This window comes from Palaemon carinicauda, chromosome 3 (assembly GCF_036898095.1).
Source record: "Palaemon carinicauda isolate YSFRI2023 chromosome 3, ASM3689809v2, whole genome shotgun sequence".
Taxonomy (NCBI): Eukaryota; Metazoa; Arthropoda; class Malacostraca; order Decapoda; family Palaemonidae; genus Palaemon; species Palaemon carinicauda.
The window spans coordinates 117623081-117646467 of NC_090727.1; the positions used below are offsets into that span (position 1 = coordinate 117623081).

At 38.0% G+C, this 23387-nt stretch overlaps 1 protein-coding gene across 3 annotated transcripts in view; it reads right to left on the minus strand.

Annotated features, from left to right (window-relative positions):
* Gprk2 (G protein-coupled receptor kinase 2) overlaps positions 1 to 23387 on the minus strand; it is a 180357-nt gene that overhangs the window by 53196 nt on the left and 103774 nt on the right. For all 3 annotated transcript variants that reach the window (XM_068370488.1, XM_068370489.1, XM_068370486.1), the window contains exons 9-11: positions 20266 to 20381; positions 12617 to 12709; positions 7197 to 7340 (exon numbers count right to left, since the gene is read on the minus strand). In XM_068370488.1, coding sequence (XP_068226589.1) covers positions 7197 to 7340; positions 12617 to 12709; positions 20266 to 20381 — 353 coding nt within the window. The remainder of the gene's footprint in view (positions 1 to 7196; positions 7341 to 12616; positions 12710 to 20265; positions 20382 to 23387) is intronic.

A 23387-nucleotide genomic window follows, 5' to 3' on the forward strand; every position in this document is an offset into this window, starting at 1 on the left:
CTGATGCTAAGGCAAGGAGAAAGACAGTCTTCAGGGTGTGATCCCTGTTCAGAATTTTATGAATGGGCTTATAGGGGGCCATTTTCAGGGACCTTAGAACCTTTGTCACGTTCCAAGAGGGAGGCTTGAGTTCCCGAGAAGAGCAGGTCTGTTCAAAACTTCTAATGAGATAGAGAGTTCCCATGATGAGAGATCAAGCCCCTTTTAATTTGAAAATCTGGATCAAGATTGAGCGGTAGCCCTTAACCGCAGTGACAAAGGGATTTCTCGTTCCTCAGGAATACTAAATGTCAGCAAACAGAGGAACAGTGGCTTTATTCCCACTATGACACCAACCACAAAAGATTACCCACTTGGCTTGGTAACTAGCTGCAGATGACTTTTGGAGGTATCCATAAAATTGTTTTTCAATTGGTCACGAAAAGCATCTCTTTTGGAGGAAACGGATAACCTTCAACCGTTGTGAAAAAAATCAATACTATCGTTAGGGAAAATACAACTTAATTTTTTGTTTGCATTATATATATATATTATGTGTGTTCTCTGTTATGTTTTTGGTCCTACCCATTGTCTAACGACATTTTTTTTTGCAGCACGCCCTACTCTCTGTAGGGTTTGGAGAGAGCAACGAGGAACCTGGAACCTGGAAATATATACACAAGGGCCATTAGGATATTAACGAAGCCCTACTAATACACTTTGAGAAAAATGGAATCAAGTTTGTCAAGTTGTGAATGATGAGAAAGTAACTGTTTTTGACTGCAGCATCAAGTATACAGTACCAATAATTATCATGTTTCATCCTAGACCTTGCGGTTGCAAAGGTCAGCGTACATGTCTTGTATGTGAAAAGGAATTTGGAGCTCTGAACCTCACTGATTCTTGGCTCTCTGAAGACAACAAGGTACTGACAGCAGCACCCTTTGCCCAGAAAGGAAACAGAGCATCAGTCTAGTACTGCTCATAACAATTATGAATGTGGTTGATGGCCTGTTACCAGTGTGTAGTGGTCTGTGATGCTGCTCTGTATTCATATTATATTGCCTGTGAACTCAAGTGTTTGACTGAATAACACCACAACCAATGTATTATAAGGCCACTGGCGATTGCTCGTGTTCGACAGTCAACACCGTAAAGTTAATAAATGTTTTGTTTCGATGTGCGAAGTAACGAGGAAGAATCTTGCTATATGAGAGTGTGTCATAAACATTAATAGTTAACAGGAGCTATTGAAATGACATATTTGGTCGGAGGCCCAAGAAGTGAATTCAGATGTCAGGAGGAGAGTGACTGTGTTCGAGTTTAGTCTGAATTGTTTCAGACTTATTCAAAACCCCTTCCAAGAATGAGAGATTTAGGTAATACTGTTGTTGACAAAATTTTCGAGACATTGTTATTGTGGGCCCGCAGAGACCTGTACGGCATCGTATGCGGCCGTACTGTTCAGAGTTTGATAATTTTAAGTGACTTTGCAGCTTTGTGGTGAACTGGATATTGAAGGGACAGCATTGATTCAGGGAAAATTATTGTAGTACAGTATTTTCACAGATTTATATTTTCTTATGGGTGGTTGGTTTGAGATGGCTTAGAAAACTTGTGTCCAGCATGTGAATAATTTTTTTATTTTTATTCAAAATTTATTTATCTTGTTACCCTGATGCAGAAGTTTTACGTAAAGGGATGCTAATTTTGCCTTTAATTTTTTATTTGGATTGACAAAACACCGTTAAAGAAATCCTAACAGTCTTTTTTTCAAAATGAATATTTTTGATTTTATGAATACAGCATCTCATTCCAGTTCCTTACACCAATGAGCTCCCCTTCTCAGCCACTATTTTTTTTCTTAGTTTTTAATTATAATATTCCGTTTCACCTAATATTCTTATACTTTTACTTATGATCAGCAAGCTACAGGCAAGAGAAGCAAAGGGGCAAGTCAGGTTCTAGCTGGGTCCCCTTGCCTAGTATAAATCAAGGGGTGGTGCCCAATGCTCCATTCTTTTGACCTGTTACCTAGATTTTTGGGTATTCCACTGTTGAATAATTTTTGTGTAGTGAACGTCGGGTTGAGGTCGACATTCGGACACCTGGCAGTTTGGGTGCTACCTTTGGCTAAAGTCGGCAAACCACTACATAATGTGAATATAGGTAGGCAAAAAGACGTTTCTGGAAAATTTCTTGTCTGGTTGACACAACAGGTTCGGCCATTCTGGAAGTTATCTTGGACTTTCTGTGAGAATGTCTAGCAGGTTTGGGTACTACCCGGCCTTTGGACATTTTGGAGCCACTAGCATTACTCTAACCTCTAGAAACGGTCGGATTTTGTTCATGACCTGATGAATCAGACAGAACGGCATTAAGGTGCAAAAGTCTAGTCCGTCCATCGGGTGCTGGAAGGCATCTTCCACTGCTGCTGCTGGGTCCAGGACTGGAGAGCAATACACAAGGAGCTTGATGTTCAGGCAAGTGGCAAACATGTCTAATGATGGGGAACCCCACAAAGTCAAAACTCTTTGCTGCTAGAGGAACCAAAGACCATTCGTAACCACCTGTTGTCCCTGGTCGACTCGGATGTTCATAAGTGACGTTCCTCTTCCCAGGAATGAACCTTACCGAGAGGGACAATGCATTGTGCTGTGCCCACCAATGTACCTCTACCACTAGATGACTGTTCCCCCATCCCTTTGACATGAAGCATACAAGAATAGAAGGAATTTCACGGGGGGAGGGGCACCATTGGAGATCTGTCCCTACCTCCTGGAGCACCGACAGCAGGGTCAGACATGTGGGACCACTGCACCAAAGCGATGATGCATCCTCCCGAAGGGGACTAGCTTCTCTAACGATGTGAAGTGTCCTAGAAGAGTCTACCAAGAGCAAGCAGAGAGCAGTTCCCCTTCTAAAAAGCTTTCTGCCACTTTCCTGCATCTTTATCTATACCTTATCAGCAGATGGAAATGCTCTGACATGGGTAAAGTTGATTTCCATTCCTTGATATCTGATGTTCTGCTGATGGATCAGGCTGAACTTTTCTAAGTTTAGCTGAATTCCCAACTCCTAGTAAAAGTCAAGAAGGAGATCTCTGTGCTTCATAAGCAAGGCTCGAAAGACTACCAGGAGAAGTTAGTCATCCAGACAACTCAGAAGCCTGATGAACACAGCATAAGCCAAAGCTGAGGCAAGGGCAAAGATCATGGTAAAGACCTGAGGTGCTGTGGAAAGGTTGAAGCATAGTACCTTAAAGTGGAAGATCCTGTCTCTGAAGGGAAACCTCAGGTTATTCCTTGATCCTGGATGGATGGGGACCTGAAAGTACGAGTATTTCAAGTCTATGGTCAAAAGGAAGTCATTTTTCCTGATGACCTGAAGAAGAGTGGCCCGAGTCTCCATTTGGAACTTTGTTTGTAAGACAAATAGGTTCAAATGAGACAAGTCTATGATGGGTCTCCAACCTCCCATTGCTGAGGAAGCTTGGGGAGTCATCTATGACTTCCTCAATGCTCCTTTACCTAACAAGCTGAGATACTTCCTTTTGTATGAGGAGGTCCTTCACAGATCCTCTAAAATAAAATGGTTTGACAGTCAGAGTCAGAGGGGGTAGGCAGTCTATAAGTAGGACAGGATACCCTAAATGCACAACTTTCAGTCCAGGGATCAGCCCTGAAGAACTGCCAACTGTGCCAATGACTTTGTAGGCATCCCCCTACCAGTGGGAAGCTGGGGGATTTACCCTCCCAAGCAAGAGTCTCTACAGCTGGAGGAGTGTCCTCTATGGCAAAGGTGGGCTAAGGATATTACCACCTAAGCTGTTGGAAGTCTGTAGGAGGAATAAGGCAACCTTGCTGATTAGCCTCTTTAAAAGGAGAGTACCTTTAGGGCTGTTGAAGCACAGGCATCCTTGGTGTTGCAGCTCTCTTAACAAGAGAAGTATGACTTGTTTTCTTTGCCTTCTTGATAGCAGCAGCCACATCTGAAGGAGGAAAAAGAAAAGGGAGTCCTCCAGGTTAGAATTCCTCAAACCAAGAGCATCCCTGGGAGATAACTGTTAAATGCATCGTGCCAAGACTACTTTATGTCTTTTAAGGATGCTGTTGTCCTACAAAGAGACTTTCTGATGAAGCAGGAACTCCAGTGCCTTGGCTCCAAATCTCGACATCAACAAATTGTTTCAGAATGTCCTCATTACTCACGTTCTTTGTTACTGCAAAGCAAACACTACTCCTGACCAGTGATCCAGCCAGGAACAGGCCTGTACAGCAGACATAGCTGTTACCTCCATAATTTACATATAGGGTCCAAAGAAGATGGAGGGGGTTAACGCTCAGGACCAGATTAGCAACATCAGCGTCAATAGGCAATGGGATAGGATGAGCACCTGAGTAAATATAAAATTTTCTTTGGTGTAAAAGTGCCAAGGTAGGCAATTTGGAGGATCTGCTCACTTTGAGTGAGTTCTCCGAGGACGAGACTTTTGTATCAATAAATAAGTCCAGCATATCACAAGTTTCATCCATACACCACATCAAACCTATGCATAGTGCTCTAAGATTGAGGAAAGATCGTATCAATAACAGAACGCCTATTAGTAACTTGTGCCAATAGGCACGAAGCGACAAATTAAGCTTAAGATCCTGGTAAAGTGAGAAGCTTTCGATAGATATATCGGTACCTTGAGGACAATGTCAACTGAGATGGTGACCGCGCGCAACATGATAATATGGGAGTTGTCAATAGTAATTAGGTCCAGTCTCAATAATAGGCTCTTGTTTAGAGGTAATTGGCAGTTCCACCTTGAGGGATTCGCCAGAATTCTTAACCTTTCCTTGAAGGGCTTTCCTCTCTTTAACATTCCATGAATGAAGAGAAGAGGATATAGAGGAAGAATAACATGAGTCGTCCTCACTCTAAGAATAAGTATCTCTATCTGTAGCGGTCTACGAAGGAGTAACAGGGAGGTCCCTTTCGGAGCTCAACCTGTGCGAAGAATATCTCTCCGAGGAAGGTCATTTAGGGCGCCTCCTACACGGACCATGTCTATTCCGTTTAATCACAGGGACGTCATCTGCTGCAGATGGGGGGGGGGGGAACATCCGAGGAAAAGCTGGTAAATGCTCCTGCCTTTTCTTATTCTGAACCTAAAAAAAAATGAAAAAGGAGATTTTTGTTATTCCAAAGATTGTGTAAAATCAGAGGTATTAAGAAAAATAGGCAAGGTACTTGACTGAGTAAGGTACAGCAAGTCATTTGTATGGCAAATGGTTGTTGAGTTAGAACAACGTAGTTGAGGTTTGGGAATCGAAGGAACACAAACATGAGGGGGTTCCATTCATTTACAAACTTGAGCAGTGACAGCATGATCAAAGCATGCATTATCTTGTGACATGGTATCATGGCTATCAGGTGCGGGAATATCATCACGCATTGAAGTGATGTCATCATGTGTAGGAACAACAGTGTGTACATAATTTGTTGGCCACGGATGCAGCTATGTTGTGGGAAATGTAGGTAACACTCATGAAATCAAATAATGTGTAGTTGTTACTGTCGGCATCTAAGCAGTTTGCATGGAAGGGGAAAAAACAGTATAAGAACAAATTGGTCTAGCCAAAGTTGGGGATGTGGAGACTGCCGAAGCGGTCCAACCAACGTCAACACTATGTGATAGGGAGTTCTAGGACAAGTCCTGAGAACGCGTAAGTGGGAAGCGGTACCAAGAACCCCTAAGGGGTACGAGGCCAGTCAGACTTATAGATACAAGCAGGTAAAGGAAATAGATTCTTCAACAAGGGTACCTCGGTAAGGGGGAAATCTCCCATTGCTCCTGTGTACTGGTTACAATTGGACCCGGTTTTTCTTTTTTTGTCTGGTAGTGGAAAATTGACTTTAGAAATACCCCATTTAAGGGGACCGGCCGCTATGGTGGATAACAAGACAATTTGAAAAAATCACTGTTTCTACATATGAAGAAACATGTTGTACATGCTCTCCAGAAGTTTCAGCAAATTATTTTTACAAATAATGACGATAAAGCGTTCTGTAAATGATGACGTCATCCTAACTGCGTCTTATGCATGACAGTTTGTCAGGATCGTCTTTGCGTATTTATTTTTGCATAGAGCAATTTTTTCAAACGTTTCAAAATCTTGTATGTCTGGCAGGGATGGAAGGTATTGGGAGGGAATAGGAGAACTAGAACTACCAGAAAACAAAGTTGGAGCTAGTAACTCTAAAGACGTCTGAGAGGCATGACACATGTGCGTTTGTTTACTTGTGGTTCATGTGTGCCTTGTGTTTCTACAATGTCTTCGGGGACTTTAAAGCAAAGCCAAAGATACCTAAGGTTAAAAATAGAACAACAAGTAAGCACACCGCAACAAAAAAAGAACCAAGAAGTGAGGGAAACATGAAGAGTACAAAGCTGGAACTTCCTAACTAAAACTCTAACAACAATGAAAGGGAGCTGGCAACTTATGCCACCCCTACACATATATGTATTAGTACACTAAGAGTTTAAAAAACTCATTTAGGTAGCCTTGATGTAGGAATGAACAATGAGAATAACAAAGTATGGTTATCATAATAATGTTATTCTGATTTATTTATTCCATTATTGGAAGCAGTTACTCGGTAATTCATTGTTCAATTTTAGAGCGAAAGATATCATAGGAAAATGGCATAAAAATACCATAATTCCGAGACAGAATTTCCTTTTTTTTTGACTCACGACATTTAGCGTCTAGACAAGAAAAATAAAAAAAGTTCATGAAAAAAAAGAAAAGGGAAACTAAAAATTCTGCCTCACTGAATTATTTGGTTTATAAAGGAGTTTTTATGGTATGATTTTCAATAAAATCTAAAATTTTTTACTAAAATCTAAAAGTTTTTGCTCAAATAATTTGAAATTCTTGTATGACGAAAGTATTATATATATCTAGAATACACGTGGAAATTATGTATTTTGAATAATAAGATAAAAAAATACAAGACATTCGGACGGTTCCCTTCAATGACTCAGAAGTTTGTATCCGCATAGGAATAAACATGGATTGAATACGAAATTAAAAATAATTTGTGTTAAATATTTTGTATCTACAATTTACTATTAACATGAATCATGAAGGTAATAAAGCTTAAACAATGACTATTAAATAAAACTTGATAAAAAATTTAAATACACAATAAAAGGATAAACTTACATCTGGAACAAATGTAGGTTCACATATTCCAGCTTCCAGTCTTTTCCAGTTTATGTTTTTATAGAAGTCCTGACTTTTTACATCTATTGCCCCATGCCGACCTCTTGAACAACCTAATCTCTCACGAACACTTTTCTTTAACAACTGGAAAACAAAAATAATAAGGTGAAAATATGATTCAGTTCACAACAATTAACAATAAAAATAATACTTCACTATTATATCTCTTCAGAAAGATATATTGTACTTGTCATTATAAATCACTCAATAATTGCACTGACTTCAAACAGAGTAAAAATTTACACTTATAAGATTGAAAACACATAACTGGGAGGGAAAATACTTTTCTATTAGCCTCTGCTCTGCCAGGTACTCTGTATATACTGTATGTATGTATATACATACATACATACATACATACATACATACATATATATATATATATATATATATATATATATATATATATATATATATATATATATATATATATATATATATATATATATATATATATATATATATATATATATATATATATATACATATATATATATATATATATATATATATATATATATATATATATATATATATATATATATATATATATATATATATATATATATATATATATATATATATATATATATATATATATATATATATATATATATATATATATATATATATATATATATATATATATATATATATATATATATATATATATATATATATATATATATATATATATATATATATATATATATATATATATATATATATATATACACATTTATATACAGTATATATAATATATATATATATATATATATATATATATATATATATATATATATATATATATTTATACACACACACTAAGTTTAGCAATACAAAATAGATACTGCCCGCTGCATGATGAAATGGAAGCCAGTAAAAGAGAAGTGAGCAATAATTCACAAATTTTGTTTTGAATTCAGCACAACAGATAGGTGAAAAAGTTTCTAAACAAGATAAAGGAAAACTATCAGAAAAGGCCACAAATCTAATAAAAAAAAAATCTGGTCATGATGGTAAAATCCAAGAGATGAAATAGGATTAGCAAAACTGTCAAAAAAATAAAAAACTTATAAAGCCCAAGACATTCGTAGACAAAATCAGACCAAGCTAGAGGAAACGCTAAAGAAAGGAAGTAATAAGAAACTGATAAAAAGAAGACCTGGAACAGGGTACCAACATATGTTCCCTTTAAAGGATGAAAATGGAAATATTATATAACAAAAAGGATGGAGTGGTAAAAATAGGAGAGGATTTTTATGCAATGCTCTACAATAGTGATATAAGAAATAACTCTGCCCATGGAAATACTGATACACCTAAACAGATACCAAACATCAACAGTAGAAGTAAAGAATGTACAAAAAGGCATGAAAAGAGGCAAAGCAGCAGAGGATGACCTAACAATTTGATTTAATAACAGATGGACGAGATTTCATAATAGTAAAACTAACTGAACTTTACACAAAATGTCTGCGAGAATCCTCTACTGTACAGTATACCGACAGCTTGGAAAAACTATCATTATACTAATTCACAAAAAAGGGAGACACAAGACCTAAAAAATTACTGCACTATAGGTTTACTCTCTCTAATATATAAAACATTTATAAAGACCATATTAAGCTGAATAGAAAGCTAGACTTCAAGTAACCAAGAGAGCAAGCAAGATTTAGAAGTGGGTATTCAATAACTGACTATATCTATGTAATCAGCCAGCAAATAATTTCTAATTTCTCTGTCAACTATTTAATTTACCAGCATATCTTTATCCAAATTTTGCTGTAGCGACTCAAATTTGTTCTCAACTAGCCAATATGAACTAAAGCTTGACTAAATCTCCTGATTCCACAAGTGTAATTATCGATTATGGCAGGGGCCAGAGAGACCATGACAAACTGAATCACAAATGCCCAAGGACAAAAAACCAGAGTTCACAGCACACAAAACAAGGATATACTCATTAAACAAGGTCTTTCCTTTTCAAAAGTTAAGAGCTCATTAACTGTCCTCTTACATTGAAAAGGCTTTGATGTTATCTTAGTCTCAGCCATGAACACACCAGGCATAACGGGAAAACAATTAACCAGTCATAACGGGAAAAAAATTGACCTTACCTCTGTAATTGTGCAATTGTCAGTCATATAAATCATTCTCTGTAACAAGCGCAAATCTCACAAAGATCATACTCCTTACAGATCAGACAAATACCTCAAAAAGAATAAATCCTTACATGGTTAGAGAGGGCAAGTTACCAAAGAATCTTGAACTCAATGAAAATTGCGCCGAGTAAAAAAGAAAAATGAATGAAAATCCAAACAAGGAAGTTATAAAACATTACAAACACTGGCAACTGGTCTAACAACAACCAACAACCCCAATGAACAAATGAATTCATGAGCAAATACAAAATAACACAAAGAAGATAATTGGAAATTCAACAGGGCGGCTAGCTATTTATAGACCGCCTGCTCGTTTACAACTGACAAGAGAGACGAGAGAACTCACAGTTCAGCTGACAGTATTACCAAGAGGGGGTCAGAAAAGGAGGTAGCAGGGTTGCCAAATTGGTTTTAAAAATGAGCAGCAATTAGGATTCAGGGCTAGATAAATTATGCTAAGGTAATCTTTATCAATATGTAAAGTATGACTATCAATAGCAAGGCCAAAAGAAATTAATTCTAGTAAATTCTTGCGCAATTCTTTACACTTTTGAGCTTATCTTTGGTCTCTTCTCCATTATATGGTGACATTTAGACAGCACAATACACATACAGTAGCTTGTTTTAGTTTTCATTATCTGATTTAATATTTTGAACTGTTATTTTCAAGGATTATGCTCATATAATATGTACTTATGTTACCATGGATATGCACTTTGAACCTCTCAATGAAGGCCTCAAGTGAGACATTTCCAGTTGAAGTATATCATAGGTATACAGAATTAGTAAAAACTCTTTGTTTATTGTATAATTTCTCATCATCATCTCCTCCTACGCCTACTGACGCAAATGGACTTGGTTAGATTTCACCAACCGTCTACATCTTGAGCTTTTAAATTAATACTTCTACATTCATCATCTCCTACTCTACGTTTCATAGTCCTCAGCCATGTAGGCCTGGGTCTTCCAACTCTTCAAGTACCTTGTGGAGCTCAGATAAGAGTTTGGTGAACTAATCTCTCTTGGGGAGTGCAAAGAGCATGCCCATACCATATCCATCTACCCCTAAATCATGATCTCATCCACATAAGGAACTTGGGTAATCTCTCTTACAGTTTAATTTCTAATCCTGTCCTGCCATCTAACTCCAATATTCTTCTGAGGGCTTTGTTTCCAAATCTACAAAATCTTTTGGATATTGTTTCATTGTTATACCACGACTCATGTCCATAAAGTAACACCGATCTCACTAAATTGATATATAGCTTGATTTTTACATGTAATTTGTAATTTCAGGTAATTTTATTTCCATATTTTACTTAACCTAGCCATTGCCTGATTTGCTTTTTTCAATCTTTCAATAAACTCATATTCTGAAGATCCTGCATTCGTGATCATAGTTCCTAAATATTGAAATGACTCGACCTCATTAACCCCTTCTCCTTCCAATGATAATCTATCTTCCATTGCATATTCCAAGTCTTGTGGTATTCTGCTAATAAGGACAGCATCATCAGCACACTCTAGGTCAACTAATTTCCTGTTACCAATCCAGTCCGATACTTCTCTACCATCCCCTACTGTTCTATCATCATCATCATCATCTACTCCCCCGCCTATTGACACAAAGGGCCTCAATTATATTTTGCCAGTAGTCTCTATCTTGAGCTTTTAAATCAATACTTCTCCACTTGTCAATTCCTACTTCAGGCTTCATAGTCCTCAGCCATGTAGGTCTGGCCAGGTCTTCCAACTCTTCTACTGCCTTGAGGAGCCCAGTTGAAAGTCTAATGAATTAATCTCTCTTAGGAAGTGCAAAGAGCATGCTCAAACCCGTCTCCATCTGCCCCTCATCATGATCTCATCCACATATGTCACTCAAGTAATCTCTCTTACAGTTTAATTTCTAACCCTGTCTTGCCTTTAACTCTCAATATTCTTCTCAAATCTACAAAATCTGTTGGATATGGTTTCACTGTCATACCACTCACTATTCTATACATTAGAAAATCCATGAGGAGGATAAACAACATAGGTGACAACACATTCCCAGGGTACTCCACCGTTCACTAGAAATTTATTTGATAAGACTCCGCTAACATGAACTTTGCATTTTATATTCTAATGAACAGACTTAAACAAATTTACATATTCAAGAGGAACTTCATAATAACGCAGAACTCTCCACAAACTTGGCCAGTGCACACTACCAAAGGCTTTTTCATAGTCCACAAATGCCATCAAAAGTGGATTTCTATATTCTACACATTCCTGTACCACATGACTTAAAATGAAAATTTGGTCAGTACAACTTCTACTTTTTCAATATCCTGCTGGTTTATCTCTCAGTTTTTCATCAATCTTCATCTCTAGTCTCTTTAGAATGAGTATACTATATATTTTCATGACACATGACGCAAGTATGATGTCTGTAATTATTGCAATCAGTCAGATCTCCTTTTTTTGCCCTTTTCACCAACACTCCTAGCTTCCATTCATCAGGTTCCACCTCTTCACGTACCATTCTAAAAGATAATCTTGTAAGTATTCTACTAGTTACTTAATTTTCGGCCAATATCATCTCAGAACTTATTCCATCGTATCCCGGGGCTTTCCATCTCTAGTTTTTTAACGATAGCTTCGACTTCAAACACACTGAATTCCTTCTTGGGCACATCAAGGTCTTCTTCAGCTTCAGGTATATCAATCAAATTATTCCCTTTATATCTCCTATGCATGACCTCACAAAAGTATTCCATTCTACGTTGACCTCACTAAAGTGTTCTGCCGTATTATTATAGTTCTTATTTATATGTTTTATTTACCTCATGTCTGATAGAAAGGGCATACTTAGTGATTTATATGGTTAAAATAGGATTGTGTGGGTATCCTACCATAGAACTATTTGGTTAACCACAATATCAACAGTTTTCTGTACTCTTCTTGGACCCTTTTAAGTGGTAACAGATAGGTTACTATACTCTACAAAGATTTAAATTATCTTAGCCTTTCATATTGGCATAATCTCACAGAAAAAAAATGAAAAAACAACAATTTCAATGCTACAACCTATATAAGTGTTTTAAGATTTATGCCTCTATCCCCTTGGAAACAATGGATATAGAAAGCACATAGAATTCAACCATTATGACTGCAATGTCTCTTGTACAAAACTATATACCATAAAACACTTACCAACTGACATATTAATTTAGCTTCCTCTGAGAACTTTTGTGAGTATGTCTCAGGCTGTTCTTTTACCCGTCTATCCACTTCTTCACGCTTGACCTACAGGAAAAATAAATACTGATTATTAAGCAACTATCATCTTAGTTAAATAATTTGAAATAAACCACTTAGTTAGCAACATTAAGTTTTCAAAAAGTTCAGAAAAAGGTTTGTTCTTTGTAAAATCATATCTTTATTTTATCAATAAATTACAACTCCTTAAAATTTTATCGTTCAAGTAAACTGAAAATAAAGGAGACTCTAAACAAGTTTCAAATATTCTAAGGTCGATTGATGGACCAATTATAAATTTCAATAACATTACTTTCATGTGCCTTCATTTTCAGAACTAAATTTCTTTCCCATGGGAAAAATAAAATTGTTATTTCTATATTCACACTGCTTCTCTTAAGTTCAGTTTATCATTTACCTCTAGAATTGAGAAAAATTCTTCTTTCCCATTTTCTATCCTTTCATTAGACATGTCTTTATTATTATTATTACTAGCAGCTAAGTCACAACCCTAGTTGGAGAAGCAGGATGCTATAAGCCCAAGGGCTCCAACAGGTAAAAGAACCCAGTGAGGAAAGGAAATGGGGTAACAGATAGAACAGTGTGCCTGAGTGTACTCTCAAGCAAAAAACTAAGAAAACAGTGGAAGACCATGGTACATAGGCTATGGCACTGTCAAAGACTGGAGGACAATGGTTTGATTTTTTAGTGTCCTCCTAGATGAGCTGCTTACCTTAGCTAGAGTCTTCAACCCTTACCCAGTGGAAAGTAGCCACTGAACAATTACTGTGCAGTAATAAGAATCAGTAGCTATCAATGGCCAGAAGCATAGCAGTGGTATGACAGAGGCTGTTATTTCAGCCTCGAAGTCAAAACTATTCCCTATCCCCTTGACCCCTCAAGTCAGTGGGAAGGAGGGTGGACATATATATGAACTTCTGGCAAGTATCTATAGCACCCCATAACGACATACAGTAACCCCTCGGCTATTGCAGGTGTTACGTTCCAACCTCCCCACAATAGGTGATAAACTGCAAAGTAGATACAATATTTTACTGTATATTTTTTCAATAATTATATATTTTCATATTCTTTATCGTCTTTGTAAATTTAAGATTTATAAATTTTCAAATCTTGAACAATTTTTCAACCAAAATCAGAATGCTCACCAGTGAATACACATACTAAAAATTTATTAGTGGTGATGATGATCAGCTGTGCAGTACTGAACATTGTAGACTATGACAATGATGAGACTACTTCAGCAGGCACTTTGTAAGGTAATGCAATATCTTCTACATTCACCTAACTAAATAACTTCTATTTCCGCTAATGGAGCACCTATCTCTTCTTTTTAACTGGGGAGGATCGGCAGTTGCTGACATTACCTATTCCCATTCATATATTCATCAGCAGCTGGTCTGTCACCACAGGCTGCTTCCTCAAGTAAGGACACACATTGGTGGAACTTTGAAAAATATCAAACCAACCTTTACTGGTATGAAATTTAGTTGGTTTAGTTGGAAATGACATAAATCACCCAGGGTCAAGGTCATCATCACTGTCATCTGTAAACTTGCTGTAGAGGTGCCTGGCCTTCTTGCATATGATGTTGGTATTCAGTGCAATGTTCTTCTCTTCTTTATAGTCCCTCATCCAAAAGGCTAATGTGAACTCCATCCTGATGATAGCCTTATTGCGGGAAGTTAACCCGCTTTTTTGACGTCTTGTTAAAAGTGACATTTGCTGTCGTCCTTCTTGATATAGCGAACGACAGATTCATTGATGCTGTAATGGCAACCTACATTTGCATAGCATCTCCCATACTCAGGTATGAGGAGGAATTCCATCTTCTCAAATGTAGTAAGCATCTTCCTATGGCACTTAAGTTTACTTCCAGAAGCCTTAGTAGATGGAGGACTTTTGGCCAGTATCGCAGGGTTCAAAAGCAATAAATAAATGAATAAAAAAAAAAAATAAAAACACACACACACACACACACTTTATGATTTACTGTAGAGAGATGTTGCATGCATATGTACAAAAGCCACCTGGATAATGTGGTGTACTGACTGCTGTCATACACCCAATCAGTACTAATGATTTTGAAAGGCATATTCTGATTGGTCCTTTCCTCTACCAGTCAATGGTGTGCTATGTATGAAATCAGCTGGTCTAAATATGCCACTTCCCTACACTTTCCAAGTTTTGTTTTCCATGCAGTCAGCCCTCCTTATTCATGGGGTTAGGTAACAGACAGGCGAAAAGTGAGAATCTGTGAATACTTGCTGCCCTAACCTACCAACTCATCACCCTTTGCCTATGTGCAATCGACTAACATACTAAGTAATCCACTGTACTGCCTAATATTGTTTTTACTTGGTTTTTATCACAGTATAAGTATTGTGTTAATGAATGAACATATTTCAGTATGTGTACAGTACATGCACAAGCCTGTATTACATACATATATGAGCCATTGCCACACTTATACATACTGTAACAACAAAACACTGTCATTCCTATCAAACAATACTAGTTGATGCTGTAGTGTATATTACTGTAATATATGCAAAGTAGTATCACTACAATACAGCTCAATTAGTTTAGGTAACAATTGTAAGTGACCCATGTTTTCAGCAAGTTGACTTGCACCATTGAAACTCACTGCACACAAAGCCTATATTTACATTACTACTGTAACGCACATTATTTTGTATACAGTACTTAATATAAAAATAACACTAACATACAATGAATACACAATCACATTGAAAATTAGAAGAAAAAGTATCAATACAACACCACTAACAGTTTACGTATGAAGTTCTATGCAGTAAGTCTGAAGTATGGTGCAACTCTTTGAGCCATTGATTGTTTAGCATGTGGGGGGTAACAAAATTTATGTATAACATTATATGCTGAAAAATTGTAAGCACACTGGATATGTACAGTTTTTTATATCACTACATAATTCTACACAAAAAGGACTGAAACGGAAGATGCACACGAGGAGAGATGATGCTATTACATAACAAATAAAAAATATCTGCAATGTAAAGAGGTTGCAATAGATGAACTATGATATGGTGAGAGATTACTGTTATTAAAACTGTAATTTTTTAATAAGAAAATGATAAATCAACCGAACTCACAAAAGGTAATATACCATGGCCAGCTGCCACAAGTAGGACCTATAGCCAAGCAATCTTGACAAGTAAACCAGGATGCTTCAAGACCATGTTTAGCAAACACAGACTTGGTATGACATTGAGATGCCTCTAAATAAGAGATTTAAGCTTTTATTAGATTTGGATCTAAATCTCTACAAGTTTCTTTGACCAAACTTTTAACTAGAAATGACATTGCATTTTTGGACAAAGGATGATTTAGAACTAAAATTCCATTGCATAAACTAGGGACACCAATTCTAATGTACATAGTTTTGTCCAGATTAAACTGAACGGCTCTCAGTGGACCAAAAACCTATCTGATAATAAGCATTAATTCCCTTCCATAGAAGTGAATTACTGTAGTAGACTCATAAGTCTTAAAATAACTTTTGGCCTAAAAAAAAAATATAAAATCATCACATCATCTTATGCTCCCCTAAAGCCTACCTTAAAAGATACTTCTTTTTCTTCTCAAATTCACTCAAAGTTAACAGCACAGGGAAGGTGAACTTATACTCCCTTGGTTTCAAATGTAGGATAATGACATTATATTGTCCGAAAAACACTACTACCGTCAGTAGTTCTTGTTCCTGAAGTTTAAATATTACTAAAGGGTCTTGGAAATTGATATGCAGAGATGACACCTGTGATCTAGTTACTCCCCAACCTTCCAGTGAAGCATCTGCAAACAAAGAAGGTCTAGGTTTTTCATATTCAAAGAAACTCCCGGAGATCGCCATTCGCAATCACCATCAACAACTTAGCAATAGAAGTTGGTCCTTCATCATTAAAATTGAGATTGTCTAGAACAGGTAGTCTGTTGTAATGTAGACCGATATGAAATTGAACAAACTTTACTTTCAGACATCTAATGGTCTAGAATTTCTTTAAGAAAGCCATGGTCCCAATCAGTCTCGTCCACATCTGAACTGACATAGGCCTCAACATTTTGAACTTTTGCAACAAAAGGAGAAAGAACTGAACAATAACCTTCAACAGAAAAATCTGTTAAGAAACTTGCTATTATCATTCCCAAATATAGAATCTTCTGAGTCAGCACCAAAAGTGATTTCCTCAAATTGATTAGGATCCCTTACCAATCCAATAACCTGAACAACAACAAAATACTCTTACTACGGATTCTTGACCACATCGAGATGAGGCCTTCATCCTGGTGACCAAGTTGTTTGCAAATCTTCTATAATATTAGAAATAATCTCTATTACAGTCTGCAATGTCAAGCATTTCACCTTCGATGTCAGGATGCCAAATAACTTATAATCAATTTATCAAGAACCCTTCTTACTTTGTTACCCCCAACAGCATTACTTTAATAAACCATCTTGCAAACCATGCATTGCACAATGTTTGTTTTTCAGCAGTAATGTTGGATTCAAGGCAGCAAAATCAATTGAAATCCAGACAAATTTAGTTACCTAATATAGAAGGCGTAAATACTAAATGTAAACTAGAATTATCAGCCTTTCTTTGTAACTGAAATAACAATTTAACATTTCTATCCAAATCATCATCTCCTACTACGCCTACTGACGCAAAGGGCCTCGGTTAGATTTCACCAGTCTTCTCTATCTTGAGATTTTAAATAAATACTTCTTCACTCATCATCTATTTCACACTTCATAGCCCTCAGCTATGTGGGCTTGGGTCTTCCAATTCTTCTATCGTAAACAAAAAGGGAAAACTAAATGTACAAATCGTCTTGGAGAAGTAGATGTCCCTGTGCCTTCTTCAACTGCACAAAAAATGGCTTATTGAGAAAGTCTTAAGATTTTTGGTGATTCTGAAGTGTTTTAATTCTTTCATTCTACCTTGTTTTGAGTATTGCTCCCTGGTCTGGTCTTCAGCTGCTGATTCTCCTCTTAATTTGTTGGTCAGGAACTTACTGGCTATTAAAATTCTTACTACTGATCTAGATATTAATCTCTGGCACCATCATTCAATTAATTCATTATGCATGTTCCATAAGATTTTTCATAATTCTGAGCATCCTCTAAATTCAGATCTTCCCAGAGAGCACCACTCTGTTTGTAATGCTAGGTATGCAGTTAATTCTAATAGTCAGGCCTTTTCCATCATGAGGCTCAATACTACCCAGTATTCTAGAAATCTATTCCAGCTATGACCAAGATGTAGAATGATCTTCCTAATCAGGTAGTTCAATCGGTAGAACTTCAAAAGTTCAAACTTACAGCAAATGTTATGTTGAACAGGCTGACATAAATCTCTTTTTATAGTTTATATATGAAAGATATGTTTTAATGTTGTTACTGTTCTCAAAATATATTATTTTAATTATTCATTACTTTTCATACGGTTTATTTATTTTATTATTTCCTTTCCTCAATGGGCTATTTCTCCCTGTTGGTGCCCTTGGGCTTATAGCATCCTACTTTTTCAACTGGGGTTGTAGCTTACCTTATGATGATGATGATAATAATAATAATAATAATTATAAAAATTATAATAATAATAATAATAATAATAATAATAATAATAAAAAAACTTGGAAGAAAAAAGCAACATCAGAACTTACTTAATTCTTTCTGTCCCAACCCTTCGCCAAATGATTTGGCCCTCAAGGTACCACACCTTTTTTTTTTCTTTTTTTTAAGAGTAACTTTAGAACATCCATTAACATATGGCTGATTGAATCACCTTTCCACTGTAACTGCTAATTACTGCAAATAAATTATGTCATATGGTGCTGAGAGTATGTACTGTAGCTTTCATCCAACATTATTTATGTCTTGTGGCACTCAAATGGTATTTTTTCAGCAATAAGGTTACGTAAGATTTTAAAAGAATATGTTTCATCACATACAGGGTATTTCTGTTTTGGTCCTCATATTCCTGTACAGAGGATGAACAGGTATATTATTCACTTTCCTTTGCATTTGTTTACAACTAGTACAGAAGCTGCTGTGCATTTTATAAGTTTGGGAACTTTCCTGCTTAAAAGTGAGGAGTGGTAAGGGGATCCCTCTCACGACATTGAGTACATATGGGAGCTTCTCTCTCGACCCATGAGCCACGAGAATGATCATGCATATGCAAAGCAATGTCGCGTTGCTCGTATAAGCAAGGACATCAATCAATGGTTTCCTTCACCACCATTCTAGCTTGCATATATGAGATGGAATATCACAATGAAACTAAACCCGCTTCCACATAGCAGTATCTCGGGGAAGCAAGACAAGTGGTCCTCAACCACCCAGGAGAGAAGGGTACTGCCCTTTACAACCCTATGGCCAGTGTGCATATTCAGTCCAGTATGGGACACAGCACCAGTAGTTGAAGTCGAGGCACCTTTATCTTGGCTGGAAGTACTTTTTCTGGTAGGATTGGTAGCTGAGAGAGCACCCTTTTTTTTTTTTTTTTTTTTAAACGAGAGAAGAGATTGTAGGAAGCCTTACCAGACTTCTTGTGATTGATCTCCCTAAACTACTACTACTACTTCTTATATGTAGCAGCACCAAATCAGAGGAAGAGCAAGCATGCTTCTTGAACTAAACATAATTCTTCAGGGTCAAGGTCTGAGCGACCAATAATGCACCTATGGAGGAAGCATCTTTATGAGCAACAAGAACCGAACGGGAAATAATCACCAGATACACGTCTTCAGACACAGCCACGGGAGTCAGAAACATCAGCAAACAAGTCTCCTTTACAGTCCTGGTGGTCACCAAGGCCTCCTATAACTTCTCCACCAATAGAGTACCAGTGACATCCTAGGCAGGCTACAACCACATCAAGTCAGTCACTAATGTCATCGCCAGTCTGCAATGTTATACATGAACAGTCAGCAAGAGGAAAAAGAGTATTGCTGTCACTAGTGGGAGGTGATAGAGTATTCAAGTCTTTTCTGAAGAACACTCCGAGAGTGATACGTCTCTCCCACCTTTTTCCAAAAGACTAAGTGTGAGAAGAAAGAGCTATAAAGCTTCTCAGACATCAACTTCAGAGCTTCCGAAGTTGACTGCAAAGAATCCTTCTACAATCTTTTCTTCTTTGCAAACCAGCCAACCCCACCCCCACCCCCACCCTGCAGAGGTGGCACTGACTGGTGTCTGTCACAAGGAGATTACTGTGAACAGTCATGGACCCTGTAAGGCAAACAAAAAGTGGGGATCAATGGCAAACTTTGACATAAACCTGCCACATTGCTTTCTTCACTTGCGAGAGTACAATCTCACTTTCATTGGATATATGCATTCTCATTGATAAGAGAAAACTATTAATAAATCTGTTGGTAAACATAGGTATCTCAAGAACAATTCCATATCTATCCAGCTAAGGCTGAAATCATACTCCAATTTAAAAGATGAAAGGTTTGCATTAGTGTAGGAACAAATTACAAATATCAGAAAAAATATATGTACGAAACATAACTATTGATAAAATATACTGTACCTTTTCTTTTCGAGCTCTGAATGGTGCCTGACCTTCAATCATTTCATAAATGAGACAACCAAAACTAAACCAATCTGGAGAAAATGTATACTTCTCATTGTCAATAACTTCAGGTGCTGAAAAAGAGATATTTTATTACACAAAGAATTAAGAACACAAATAAAAGGACTTATTAATATACAGGTACTTGCTTGACATTCATTATGTACTGCCTACACTCACTGTATCTTCAATACTGATTACTTCCGCCAACGAAGTTCAAAGGATGTTATGTTTTCGCCACTGCTTGTGTGTTTGTTTGTGAACAGCTTCCTGACCACAATTCTAATTGTAGAGTAATGAAACTTGTGAGGATTAACTGCTAAGTAAAGAGATGTAAATTATTAAATTTTGGTAAGTCAACGTACATCACGGTCATGCAAAATTTCCAATTCACGTAATCAGTCTCAAAATTGGACATCGTTGTTACAGAGACTTCTAGCTTGGTTCATATTTGAGTATGAAAATCCACTCCAATTGATACATGTTCAGGTCACAGGTCAAGGTCAAGAAATAAGCTGCCGCAGTGGAGGTCTGTATTTTACTGAGTGCCCCTCTAGTCATTTATGAATTTGGGAGTTACTAGTAGAAAAATTTTCTAAACACCAAATTTTCAAAAACGTAGTCTTTCCAAATAAACCCATCAATATGACAGGATTCAAAGATATTTTATTATTTTTTCCTAACGATACAAACCTTTAGCTATTTATTAGGAGTTATTACTTTTAGCGAATATGAAAGGACGAGCCATTAAAATTTGGCGAGGGTTAACTACCAATTCCGCTAGTTAGCGGGGATAAGGGGGTAGCTTGCTACCACTCCCGCTTACACACCAGTGATATAGCTCACTTTGCTTGGAGGTAGGACTTCAAGGGGGATAGGGTTGGCAGGTAAGTTTGTATAAATAGCTAAGGGTTTGCATTGTTCGGAAAAATACAAATTATCTCAGAATTTGTCATTTGTTCCGTAACTGGAATATAAACCTACGCTATTTACTAGGGGTGACTCACCCATTAAGAAGGTGGATGTCCCTGCCAAACTGGCTTTTGGCTTTACCTGGGGGCTCCTTATTTTGAATAGGTTTGTACCAAAAATAAGGAGTCCCTGCACCTCACTAAACCTTGCTACGCATGGTTCGCTGCCTACGTAAGCTGTGTGTTGAGATGTTTAGAAGAGTGGCTGTCCAGGTAAAAGTTATTCAGTCTTTGTAGAAAAACTGTTGTTACCAGAACTTTCCCAATAACACCTCGCCAGGATATAGGGATGCAACAGTATTAGCTTTTGAGGTCAGCTAATGCTGAAAACCTAGGATGCTGCTTTCCCCAAGAGAGGGGAGGATGAAGAAAAGAATAAGAGCCAGTCAAACCTTTTCATTCATACACACTAAAACCTGGTAACAGTGCCCTTTACCTTCTGCTACTTGTCCAATAAGGAGCTTGGGGTATTATACCAGCTGTCCTGCAGCCACCACAGGGCCGATGGAGAACATATCGAGCCTCCTGTGGGTCACGTCTTGCATGTAGTGGGCTGTGAACGTGTTTTGACGTTTCCACACCCCAGCCTGTAGAACCTGCATCACCGAGAAGTTTCTTTTGAAGGCTGACATCGTGGGCTCTGTGGCAACATGAAGGAGGAGGGTCCAGATTCAGGGCATGGTCTATGACCTTGTGAATCCAGGCAGAGATGGTATTCTTAGTGACCCTCCTCTTGCTCCTTCCTGTGCCGATGAAAAGTGCAGACACACGGGGACGGGCTGCAGCTGTTCTCTTGAGGTACAGCCTTAAACTCCTCACTGGGCAGAGTAAGAGATGATCAGGGTCATCAGTTAGAGTGGAGACTTAAAATCCGGAAGGAGTTGAATCGGGGATCTGCTACTCCCTCATTCTGAGTCTTGGCTACAAACTCAGGGACGGAGCCGAACTTGCCTCTCCCCATCATCCCCTTGAATGGGTGATGTCATACGAGAGACCTTGAAGTTCACTAACTCGCTTGGCCGAAGCTAAAGCCAGAAGGAACACCGTCTTCCAAGTGAGGTGGCGATCTATTGCTCTTTACAGACCTGAGAACTCGAACCACATTCCATGGGGGAGGTCTCACTTCAGTCTGAGGACAGGTAAGTTCATAACTCCGTATTAGTAAGGAAAGTTCTAGCGATGAGGAAATGTCCATTCCATTAAGTCTAAGGGCTAGGCTTAAGGCTGAGTGATAGCCTTTAACTGCAGAGGCTGAAAGGCATAATTCCTCACACAAATAAACAAGGAACTCTGCTATTGCTGGAGTAGACCTCGATTGTAAATGCGCAGTTTGCGATCATGAACGGGAGCATCTAGATCTCGTTCGCGAACAGTGTGAGCGTCGTAACTGCTTAGGACGGGAACGTGAGCGTCGTAACTGCTTAGGACGGGAACGTGAACGTCGTTCTCGTGAACGGTATCCTCGTGAGCCTGAACGTCGTTCTCGTAAACGGTATCCTCGTGAGCCTGAGCGCCGCCCTCGTGAATGGGAGCGTCGTCCTTGCGAGCACTGTTTTCATGTTCTATATAGTAGAGATCTAGAACACGAGCGTCTGGACCTAGGTCTAAACTGTGCTCGTGATCATGTAGAGCGCGATCGCGAGGCTTCTCCTCGTGAAGAGGAACACCTCCAAGGAAAGTGTTGAGACCAGAGGCCTCGTGAGCACAAAGCTCAAGAGAATGAACTCCTTCCAGAAGAAGAGCGTTCGGATCATGATGACCTACGATCCATCAGATCTTACGATAATCGCGAACAACAATCAGGAGAAGTGTCCAGAAAGGCGAGGCGATGGCAATGCTCGTCCTTTTGCACTCCTGGTGGTAGTAGCGCTGGTGCCCGGAAGATCAAAACTTGCAACCGGCAGGTTCCTGTAGGCAGAAATAAAGGGTTGGAGGTTACAGGACGCCAAGGTTACAGGAAGGCGAATGAGGTCATTGTTAGCAGGAAGCCGTTGGGTAGGAGAACGCGAGCGATCACCTCGTCCACACGTGGAAGCTTCAGGAGAAGGTGACAGATGTACTTTGCACAGAGCCAGAGCGTGAGATATTGACGGCTCTGGAGAAGGGTCC